The sequence below is a fragment of the Rhinolophus hipposideros genome (genome assembly GCF_964194185.1).
Source record: "Rhinolophus hipposideros genome assembly, chromosome: 17".
NCBI classification, from domain to species: Eukaryota; Metazoa; Chordata; class Mammalia; order Chiroptera; family Rhinolophidae; genus Rhinolophus; species Rhinolophus hipposideros.
Genome location: NC_138063.1, coordinates 17,029,317 through 17,041,862, shown reverse-complemented (window position 1 = coordinate 17,041,862; position 12,546 = coordinate 17,029,317). Strand labels below are relative to the sequence as shown.

At 35.6% G+C, this 12,546-nt stretch overlaps 1 protein-coding gene across 2 annotated transcripts in view; it reads left to right on the top strand.

Annotated features, from left to right (window-relative positions):
• The window catches only part of DCC (DCC netrin 1 receptor), a 1,070,394-nt gene that overhangs the window by 935,136 nt on the left and 122,712 nt on the right, over window positions 1-12,546 (top strand). Inside the window, exons 17-18 of one of the 2 annotated variants that reach the window (XM_081078113.1) lie at window positions 4,677-4,822; window positions 9,539-9,677. In XM_081078113.1, the coding sequence (XP_080934239.1) occupies window positions 4,677-4,822; window positions 9,539-9,677 (285 nt within the window). Of the gene's footprint in view, window positions 1-4,589; window positions 4,823-9,538; window positions 9,678-12,546 lie in introns of both variants that reach the window. The other variant, XM_081078112.1, reaches the window with a different exon arrangement.

The window sequence follows — 12,546 nt, the reverse complement described above, 5'->3', positions numbered from 1 at the left end:
ACCAGAGAACACAGAAACTTACTGAGTGTCTGAGTATGAAGTCCTGACAAGGAAGTAGGAATAAATGAACGTAAAATAAATAGTGGAATCCTGTGACTTCTGCCACCACCTAAATTTATGTGAACTTGGTACAGTTTGTTTTCCAAACCCACAAGTTCCTTCATTGACTATTTTGAGAATACACAGTTGTTATGTGATTGTTTCGAGAGCATAACATCACTTTATTGATTCCAGATATTCTTGTAAGACAAAGTTGTTATTCCAGAGTCTCCTTGACTCTTTGGCCATTGGTTTCAAGGTCTATGATCTGCCTAAAGTGGTATGTAAATTGGTGGAAGATGTCAATATATATTCATTTATCTGTGGAGACAGATAAATATGAATAAATATATTCATTTATATCTCATAGTGTGCACAAAGAGGTTCATGATTCCCCAAAAAGGAAAAATAAGAAGTATTTTTGAATTACATAAGCTCACAGATAAATACATTCTGGAAATGAGACTCCAAATAACTCAGCATGTCATGAAAAATATACTATGCTAAAAAACAGAAATAGTAGGTTTGAGTATTACCAGTTTTTGAAGTAGAATTACTACTTTACAAAACATTACAATTAAATGTATTATGTCTAGATATAGAGAGATGAGGCAAATAGGGGTCCAGAGCAGAAAATACAAGGTGACATGATGAGTGGGTGTCTGGGATTTTCACTTCCCCCTTTTTCCTTGTTTTGCCAGCAGCAAGGTTCTTTGCGAGGCAACAGGCCCCTTTGGCTGAATCCGTGCCTCCCCGTTTCTTTCCTCCCTATGGGAAAAGATGCTGAGTGGCTGCTCATTGATGTAAGAACTTGGAGATTGTGATCAGGCCACACAAAATTATACTATGGCCAGTCTTTTAAAACTTTCATTTTCTTACCAAAACTAAACCCCGCAAAGAAGGGTTATTTAGGTAACAAAACAACAACAACAACAACAAAATTTGACTGACTTTTGAGCAGCGAGTAATAGTACTAGAGGAAATAGAGTTCTGATAAACTGAAGAGAAGTTGCTCAGAAAGAACCATTTGAGGTGTTATGAACTTCTTTTCCCTTAGCATGTGTTGTCATTCTTTCCTTCTCGGCATATAGCATTCCCAGAGTGGTTTCTAAAACACCAGTGATCCATGAGACAATATTTTTTCCTGATGTGGCTCTAAGCCTAATGGATCAGAGGAATGAAATGATACCAAAAATTGGAAACTGTGAGGAATTTTCTTCCTGAAGGAAAGTCAGTCAGGGTTTGAAGAGGAAGGAATAAAACCAGCCGTTTCCAAAAGAAAAGCCTACACTTTTAATGGATGTGGAAGACTTATTTTACTGTGCTTCCACACGTCCTGGAGAATAAAGGACAAGTAAATGGAATGAAAGGTTAAGGTTCGGGGAGAAACTCTATCAGTACATGTGTCAGAGTGCCACATCGAAGGCATGCTCTGACTCTGGGTTTCTGCAGAGTATTCCCATGAGTAGTCTTGGAAGAGGCCAATACAAAGTCAACACAAAATCAGAGACAATAAGTGCATCAGGGTAACAGAAGTACCAGGCTCCAGTCTTTCCCACATGTATGTGCTCCACACGCGTATTACACTCTGGAGACCCAGGTCATCCGGAATATTATCAGTATTAGAGTTGAGGAAAGTTTAACAGGTCAGAAGGGTGGCTAGAGTTTCATTTTAGCTGTAAAGCTTTTTATTTCTTATTGTTGCAAAAACAAGACATTTTGAGCCTGGAGACGGAAAGAGAGCAGGGGAATAACGAGGTGTGTTGTTTGAATTTGTTTACGCTCAACGGTTTTATCAATGTCTACATGAAGTACAATTGAGATGTAAAATTGTGTTATTTTTTTAAAGGGTCTTTTTGAACACAAATATATTTACTGAAAATTCACGGGCTCTTACCAAAACATCTATTATAAACTGAATAGGTTTTTTAGCAAAAGGCTTAAGGGTATATTTTACCTGTGTTTCGTTTTTTTTATTTTTATTTTTTTATTCTTTTGAATATAACTACTGATAATCAATGGCATATAAGGGACCCAGAAGTATGAAAAAAATGAAACTGAAAATAAGTTGTTTAACAACAAAAAAGAATGTTTTCAATTCAACGACTCAAACAGTTTCTGTCCTGAGAGAGATAATTAACAATATAGGTAGCATATATGTATTTAGAACAGTGCTTGCTATCCACTAGAATATTCTGCTTTGTTGGAAATATTCCATATCTGTGCTATCCAATATGATAGGTGCTAAGCTTGTATGGCCATTAAGCATTTGAAATTGACTAGTGCGACAGAAGAAGTAAATTTTAAATTTAATTTAATTTTAATTAATTTAAATATAAACGTGTTTATATAATTAGTGGCTATTGTATTAGACATTGCAGCTCTAAAGGAGGTAGCAATGATAAGCCATGCCTGAAAACAGAAATTCCCTAAAATAGTCAAGAAAAATTTCGCCAAGGGTAGAAATTTTTTGAGTTATTTAAGTCCATAGATAAGTGTCAACAAACAGAATTACTTGAAATTTGACGGATGCGTTCTGGAACTGAGGCGCCAAGAAACTTAACAATAAATCATGAAAACATGCTATTTTAAAATCTAGAAATATTAGGCTGGTGCTAAAGTAATTGCGGTTTAAAAGGTTAAAAATAATTGCAAAAGCCGTAATTACTTTTGTACCAACACACTAGCAGGATTGAATATTACCATTTCTTTAAGTAGAATCACTACTTTTCAAAGCTTGATATATGGTACCTGTGAAAGGCTACAGAATTAAAATAGGTTTACCAACAAAACGAGATGAAGTAAAGAAACAAGAAATACGATAACTCATTAATATAGATTGGTGGAAAAGTAGTTTGCAATTTAGAGTAGGGCTCCCTTGTGTATGACATTCTTCCTGGGAAGTCAGCTAAGAATAGAAACAAGTCAAGTGAGGCAGCACCCACTGTAGTACCAATCCGATGACTGACTGGGATCGTCCTAGAGGTTGCAGTGTCTTCAGCTCCCTCTTCATCATTTCATAAATCCATTTGGCTTTGAAGGAGCCCTTAATAAAAAGACACATCAAAGGAAATATGGAAAGCCTGGGCTCTGTCATTAAATTTTAAACACACATTTTTCTTTTTCTCTTTTTCTTTTCTTTTCTTTTGTTGTTTTGTTTTCGGGTTTCACAGTTTGCTCCAAAGACCACAGCCTCGTAAACTACTAAATAATTCATTGGAAAACAGTGATGAGCAGGGCAGGCATTTGAAATGCAGTGGACAAAGTGAAGTAATCATCAAAACCAGCCAGCAGCCGATCTGCTTGAAACGAGGCTGTTTAAAAATATAAATTCTGCATGGACACTGCTTCAGATTTTCTACATTTTAGTAGGTCTCGTCTCCCCAAGTAGCATCATATGCCCAGCCTGAGAGCTCATCTTGTTTCTTGTTAGTGAAAATACACATTATATGATTTAAAGATAAAATATTAAAAATTTAAATGTCTTAGGTATAAAATAAAAGCCTCAAAATTGGACTCTGACTATGGCCGCAAAATAAGCTTCTGTGATTCTGATATCCCCAGCATAAAAACAACTACAGGATTTTTCTAGAGAATTTGATAAAACCACACACATCATTATGCAGATTCTGATTATGTTATGGACGAAAGCACGTGTGCACCTCAGCACAAATCGTATCAGTCTCATAGGTCGTTCATATATGTCTCCCAATAAGATAAAGTTTTTCCATGGAACTTGAAATGTTAGAACAAGGACTATAGCAGATAGAAAGGCCTTAAAAGACTGAAAACTTTGTTGACTCTGTGAGAATGTGGGTAAAATGGACAGTTCTACATTTTCTCTGAGGATTTCAATCTAAGAAAGTCTGCTACACCAAGTGCTACCTGAAACCTCGTTATCAGATGTATCAGTCAACCATGTGGACCTTGAACTTGGTCAGTCTGGCTTTGTACAATCATAGCAACAGGCACATTACTGCAGACCTCAGGTCCCTTTCCTCATTTTTTTGTTTCCTACCTATACAGTATTTATGCAGATATGAGCTAAGCAATAATGAAAGTGTCAGAGAAACAAAATCAAGTTAGACGAGGAGAAAAACAAACCCCAAAACAGATATTAGGTAGGCATTTATTTCCACTGCAGGAGGAAATGAACCAAACACTCCTTTTTATCTTGTTATTGCAAATTATCTGTATAGTCACAAATCCGATACTTTCTCTACTAGATATTTTAAGAAGAAATGTGCAACATCCCAAGAAGAAATGGACTTTTTAAATATAAACTAGAAGTGACAAGCCAAACTGATAAAAACAGTCCCAGGAAATGAGTAAATTATAGAATATAGTCAGCTATTTTTTGTAATATAGCAATACGGTTTCTAATGAGTTTTCCGATTGAATTAATTGTATTTTTTTCTGTTCTTCTCATGTTCCCTTTCATCATTATTGCCATGCATTTAACTCATTGTGATGTGTTATCACTGATATTTATTTTTTAACTCTTTTATTTACGTATTTGTTTGTTTCATTTGGTGGGTTTTTAAACCCAGATCCCACTGACCCAGTTGATTATTATCCTTTGCTTGATGATTTCCCCACCTCGGTCCCAGATGTCTCCACCCCCATGCTCCCACCAGTAGGTGTACAGGCTGTGGCTCTTACCCACGATGCTGTGAGGGTCAGCTGGGCAGACAACTCTGTCCCTAAGAACCAAAAAACGTCCGAAGTGCGACTTTACACTGTCCGATGGAGGACCAGCTTTTCTGCGAATGCAAAATACAAGGTGAAGTTCTAATTGATAGTATGAAATTTTAAATGAACTATCATTTGTTTAATAGTGTATTAACCATTTTTTGGACTGTCATGAGTCATTTTGCTGCAGTGACACTAAATGGAAAAACAAAGCATTTTAACAACTCGGTATCTAAAATTAGCACGGAAATAATCGTGTCTTAGGAAACATTTCTAAGGCAGTGTAGAAAAAAACATCAAGAACTGTCAAGAGCTGCAAAATGGTATTTGAATTCCACCAGATACTGGATTTGTAGAAATAAATTAATATAAAAGAAATTCTAAACAAACAAATGCCATTTTCCTTTGAAAACAGCAGGGGTCCGTGTTAATTTCCTGGTTCGACTCTGGTGTCTTTCTTTTCATTTGGAATCGAGATTGACACCAAAGGCCACCCTATTAATGTTACAGAGGTTCCAACTTAGAGTGAACACAACTGGGAATACACAACTTGAAGATTTTTATAACATCCTTAAAAAGCCACTCTCAACCGTCAATATCTACTTCCTCCACTTTGCCTTCAAACACCCTCATGTGATAAAGAAAACCCACAATACACACTCTCTTTTAACTAATATGAATTAGACAGGCCTGTTTATTCTTGTCCTATCACTCAGTCATCTCACAACCCCCTACGAGCTCCTTAGGGATATGTATTTGCGGCATTGTCCTTACTACTTTCAAATGTCTATCAGCTACCCACAACTCCAACAAATAGTTGTATACTGGGATGATTTTGTTACCTTCTAAGTCTGCCAGAGTGTTAGTATATACAAACAATACACAAATATAAGCAAAAATGAGAAAATCAATAAGTGATTATAAAGCCCCTACTATGGACCTAGAGCTATGCTAGATGATTGGGTTAGTTGTTACTTAACATGTTACTTATAATTTTGAAATAAATAATACACTCAGCTCCACAGATCTATTTCAAGAAATTCCTAACTTATTCAAGTGATATAATATATGAAAGCACATAAGTGAGATAATACATTTAAAATATAAAGCTTCACAAGATGATGACTTGGGAAGAAGGTACCTTGGAGAACAAGAGAATAAGTGTTACCCAACAACCAAGTAAACAAGAATTCAACTCTGGCACCTCAGTTTCTTCAGACTCCCCTTATCTCCCTTCTCTTTACCACTCTACTAAGGTAGCTCTCAGGGAGAATTTGGATCTCCTGATACTTTAGTGTTCTTTCTACTAAACGGTCATGTTGTTTAACCCAGCCTCAAGCCAGTGGTGATTAGGGGAATGAAAACAGCCATTGGGAATTTCTGACTATAAAGACCCTGGAGATAAAGTAAAATCCCATCAACAGTTTTTTAAGTCAGCCTCTTTCTTCATGTAACTACGCTCTGGATCTGCTTCTAGTCTCTTTTAACTTTTAAATGGCATAAAATTCACATTTCATCACAAATCAGTTTTTAGTTAAAATCATTTTAAAAAAAAAGTTTTATTTGGTACTGTCACCTGCTAGGTCAGATATTTGGAAAAACTCTGCAAGCAAGTCCAAATAGTATCATTGATATAAGATACTGTTATAAGTACCCTATCCATCTCCTTATAGTATTAGATTTAAGACTCAGCAGAGCTATAAATAAAGATAACATTATCAGATAAGACAACCAATGAAACATATGAGAGCACTAAAAAAATACCTCTCCTTATATACAGATTGCCCAATTCTAAATTTACTTTTAAAAGAGTACTTTAAAAATGTTATGCTCATAATCGCTGTACTTTGTAGATACATCCATTTCACAGAAAGGCCATGGGTACTTTGCCAGTAGGTGAAGTGTTCTGAAGGACAAGGGTTATTTTCTGCAGAATAGTCTGAGTTCCAAAATGTCTTGAGGCAAACTATTTCAGTTGAATAGTGAATTCAGCAGACACAGAGTTACTGTCTCACAAAGAATACCTGTAAAGTGAGACCCAACCCAAAAACTATCTTCTGTAGGGACAGGATGACTTCTTTCATGGATTGGAGTTTGGGAATAGAAAAAAATATATGTTAACTGTTTCTTTCCCCATCATCTTCCAGGACCTAAAGCTTTCAATTACTAACACTCCATCCCCCTTCTCACACTTGCACAGTCTACAGCTATATCCTGAGAGAAAGAAGGGTTAAAGGAAAGAGTTGAGTAAGTTGGGTAGCAAGGGTACATGTAGAACATATCTGATCCACTAGAAAGACATACAACAAATTTGAATTTTACAAATAATAGAATGCTTTGGTTTTGCACTTTGAACTTTTCAAATGACTGTCATAGCTGACATTTCATCTCACTCCCCTCTATTGCTTTATGATGTACACAAGGCATCCACAACATGGAGGGGGGGAAATACATACATGTAGTCAAATCACCTGGGCTCAAGAGGTGATTTCACCGGGTCCTGGCATGTCACTTAACTTGCTCAATCTCAGTTTTCTCATCTATCTATTTGGAATATTCACATGTAGTATAAAAGAATAAGATTCTTCATACTTAAGTATGGATTTAGATATGTTTATGAAGACATAGGTAGGTTGTATAACTTGACAAAAATCCCCCATTAAACTAGAGCTGGGACTCAGATGATCCAGGGCTCTTCTCACAGGAGTACTTTTCTACTTCATCTAGTCTCAACTCAAGCCATAATCCAGACATTCATATTTTGATTGTCTAAAACTCTATTGATTTGCCTTTTCAAATGGAGAAATATTCTATGTTTTATTTTCTACTAAAATAATGAATCAACACGTTGTTTTATATGACTTCCCGTGCAAAATACATTCATTGACTATTGACTAGTGCTTACCAGTTGTAACGTGGGAATTAAGGAAGATAAAAAGTTGTGCAAGCCTCAGTCTCTGCACTCAAGATGCTGACAACTCAATGTAGAATGTAACACATGCCTAAATTTATATATCACGTTAGACAAGCAAGAAACATTATAACTAACATTTATTTAATACTCTGGGCCAGATACTATGTTTTACTTGACGTATTTCACATTTTAAATAATGCTATGGTTATCTCTGTTTTATAGAGGTATATCTCTGTTTTATATCTCTGTTTTTTATATAGGCTCAGAGAGGTAGTACCCAGGGAATTCTATGCTCACAAATATAACTGGCTATGATTTTCCAAAGTATTTCTAGGATAATGATTTATGATGAGCAGTAACTTTCCATGGGTTTCCTGAGGAAACTCAATGAATTCATTGAAGGTATTTATGTAAGGCAAGTGTGTCATTCTAGAACACAAACAAGGGCAATACTGCTTAGTATTGCCAGTGGTATATATCCTCAAAGATACTAGTTTTATCCAAGTGTTATCCTCCCATAGCTGAAACATTTCTCATGGTACCATCTGTCCTCTTATTTCCATCTCTGAGACTTAGAGGTGTTCATGATCATAGTGAAGGAGGGCAAGCTACGTATCAGCATGTCAGATAGAAGCTGCCCATTTTGTGTTTTATTTGATGGGCTTCCATCTTCTTGAGTCTACAAAGTATATTTACATTTATTTAGATCACACATTGCTACAGCTATTTTTATGCAGAGCTTCTGATAGATATTTATGAGGTCATAATAGGATAGATGTGCTACCCATTGAACTGTTATGAGTACAGTTAAATATTTATTTGGTTTTGTAATGAGATATAGGATTTTCATGGCTATAATCAAAGAAGGATTCATAGTAGAGTAAAAAATATAGACCACATTAGAGTAGCAAGGGAGGAGATAGGTATTGTCATTCACAGGTGGGGAAAAAGAGATGTCTTTGATTATATATATAAAACATACTAAATTTAAAAGTAAAAATAAATTTTTAACTTTGGGAAAAGAACAAGATCTAAATACCAAGCACAAATTACTATTTATAAGAGACATAAATAGTCTTAAATTTGCCTGATCACATAGAAAATATGGCTTAACCTGGGAGATTAACTTGTTTTTTCTTCATTACCATTTTGATCTTTTGAGTAAGCAATAAAGACAGATAATTTACTTTCTGCTAAAATATCTTTAACCTATTATTTAAAAGACAAAAAATGAATTCAGAAGACAGACAATATTAAGACTAATGTAATCCTTTAATATTTATCCAGTTTGCTGTTCCCTTCTTGTTCACTTGCTCTAGTGACCATACTTAAATGTCTGTTTAATGGGAACTATGCACAAAGGAAGAAAACCACATGACACAACATTGCCTTTTGTCCATTGTCTTTAGAGTAGCCAAATAGATTCTCAAATCACTCAAAGTTTGTACCATAAAGGCTTTTTTCAGAAATCATAAGCAGAACTCTAAAAATTAATTTCCCTGGAAAGTAATCATGGTGATCTATGCAAAATGTATAACATCAAAAAAATATTTTGATTATTATGAATAAATTGAAATTAAAGTCAGTGCAGATAATCTTAAAGATGGAAGTGACAGAAGGAAATGGAATTGGTCCTGTCACTGTGGTTATTGCCTCCCTTGGGGAAGTGTATCAGCTAACTGCGCCTTCAACAACATAACACCTGATTTTGTCGATCATGTTTTGGATGAACAATCAGCCAGTGTAAACTAGGGGACAGACAGGAAGTGCTGTGTCCTAGCTCTCTAGACTCCATTTTTGTTGCCTTATTTGATAGTCTTTTTACATGTCTTGATTTACCAAGTTGATAGAGTTCATTCTTTTTTTCTCTTTGCTTATTTCCCACTTGTATAGTCAGAAGACACAACATCTCTGAGTTACACTGCCACAGGACTCAAACCAAACACAATGTATGAGTTCTCAGTCATGGTAACAAAAAATAGAAGGTCCAGTACATGGAGCATGACTGCACATGCCACCACGTATGAAGCAGGTATGTGAAGAAAGGCTTTAAAATTTCTTCTTTTGCTATTCGGTGATGGTGTTTCCCAGGGTCTATGGAGGTTGGAGCACAGTGCATTTTGATGTCTAAATTACACCTTTTTTATATATAATATTTTATAGTTTATAGTTCATAGCATTCGTATCTAATTTTATCCTCCCCTCTCTAGAAAAGAAGAAAATGAATCCCCAGTGGATTAAGTAGTCTGGTTTCAACCTGGGCATTAATTCAAGGGATCTGAATAGAAATCTTTTTGATACATTTACATAAGGGTAGAAATCTATGCATTGAACTTTATTCAAAGCATTTGTGTCTCTCTCATCAACAGTCATGGTAGATATTTACATTTTTGTAAAGATATATACAAAGTAAAACATTGCATTACAATGAGAGTCTCATGGATTTTTACCCTAAATAACCTCAGGTAGGTATGGGAAGAAGTTTCCAGGTGTTCATGTTCACGCTTTAGAAATAAGAAAACACAATGGAAAACCTTATGTAATTTGAAATAGTTCACATCTGGGGTAAATGCAATTCACTGTAAATTTTACCAGACACATGTATGATGTATCACAAATATCATGTTTATCACCTGAATAGACATACAGTGTACTTGGCATTTATATTTCACAGAGATTCAACATCTGAAGAATACAGCGTTTAACATATTTTTAATTGGTTTCATATATTATATTATATTTGGGAATAAACTACCCTACACATTTCCAAATTATATATATATATATATATATGTACATATATATGTACATATATATATGTATAAATACATGACAATAAAATTCTTCTCTGGGTAAGCTGAATTTTTCTTTCTATTAGAATTTGTCCCATGTCGTTGTAGATCTGATTTTTATTTCAGGCTACTATGTTAACTCTGAGTTCACTATATTTTTACACTTTTGTGGATACTTCTTTCTATAAGTAGCTTTCTAGAGTGTCTGATGTAATTTCAACATCCTCTTCTTCTACTTCACATGGTTACATATATTAAGTCTTTCTCTTAGAATTCTGCCCTGGAGGCCAATGTTCATACCTTCTTAGGAAGAATAAGACAAGCTGAATGAGTTAGATACTGTGGGGAGCATAAAGGCCTACTCTTCCTTTTTTACTTAAAATGAGACGAAAAGAGTAAATGTAAACCAGGTTTTCCCTGACTGAAAGAGAAGGAGTAGTGAGTTCCTCCTAAAGCAAGCAAATTCATTCATTTTCCCTTTCATAAACATAAAGTACATACCAACATCTGACTTGATAAATGTACCCCTACTGATTTCCCAACTGCCTAACCTTGTACGGACACCAGACCCATTGCTGACCACAAGATATTAACTTTTAGAAATGTGGTTAGTAGGAAGGGTGATTGTCAAATCAGATAATGATCTGGACAAAGGTGTAAATAGCATGTGGATGAGATCTCTGGGTGATGATGAGAAACAAGAAGTAATTCACACATGTCTGCAGGTTTTGTAACTGTGAGAAGGAAATGAAGTGAATGAAATGACTTTAGGGCTTCCTTTTCTAATTCTGCAATAACATAAAGACGGTATGGGGCTGCACTGTATGCACTTGCACTGAAATTGCTCATTATAAAGGTAAGGGTGGCAGGCAAATTGTTGAAATAAAACATTTCATTCTGCCCAGGTGATGAATCTGTAATCTTACTCTAGTTAGCTTAAGTAAAATAAAAGTAACTGGAAGGACACCTGAAATAATGAGGTCTTAGAAAACAATAAGAACTAGCAATAATCCCAGGCTTTAGAGATGAAGAACTAACTGTTGGACTGTCCGTCCCTTCAGTGATCTGACAGTATGTGTCTTTCTTCCTTGTATTAATATTCCCTTTCCCAGAAGAGAGAATCACATGGCCAATTAGAGAATGGGATGAAGGCCATGAAGCTCAGATGACACAGAGATATTTTTCCCAAAGGAAAAAGCCAAGTGCTTCTCTGAAGGAGGAACGGATGGGACAGTCCCAATAACAAATGCCCAGTGCAATTTCCATGGCTGGAAATCATCTAAATCTTGAACATTACCTTCCATTCATGCCCTTAAAGAAACTCAAACATGGGAAAAATTGAGAACCAGACAAACCACAGGGCAGTGCTTGTCTGGTCAACTGAGATATCAACTATGAGTTGACAATAATGTTCATTGGTAACTGTCAGGTCCTGCGATAGGGACTTGGTATCAAAAGTAAAGAGATTATAGTTTATATCTTTGAGAGAACTATAATCTAACACAGAAGAAAAATATTCTTAAAAAACCCTGAAGTAACATGAGAAATATCACAGAATTTGGGGCAAGCTGGAATCAGAACAAAATAGATCCAAGTGTAAATTCTGTCTGGAGAATTAGGCGGAGGTTTCACAAAAGAAATAAGGACTGAGCTGGGTGGTTGGATCATCGGGGACCCAGTCCAGGGCCTTTCACAGGAAAAAAGCAGCTTGTACAAAAATACACAAGCAGGTATCAGAAAGATGTCTTCAACGTCCACTTATGAATGGTTCAGAGTGACTGGAGCACAGTATTCATGGCACAAGAAGGGGAAGTGAGGCTGTAAAAGAAAGTCTAAATCCCGCAGGGCCTGGTATTTATTATTTAATGTTATTTATTTGTATTTCATCCAAAGAGGATGGGTAGTTAATGAAGAATTTCTGAAAGATTATTTTAGGCAGAACACATGAGATTGTAGAGGAGCAGACAAGAGACATTCTGCTTGATTCAATAAAGACCATTGAAGTTGTTAGCACCACGTTGTTTTCCAATATAAGGAAATAGCTTGCAGTTTACATGATAATCCTAAACATTTGAGCTATCAAATCTAATACTAGAATCTCCATTTACC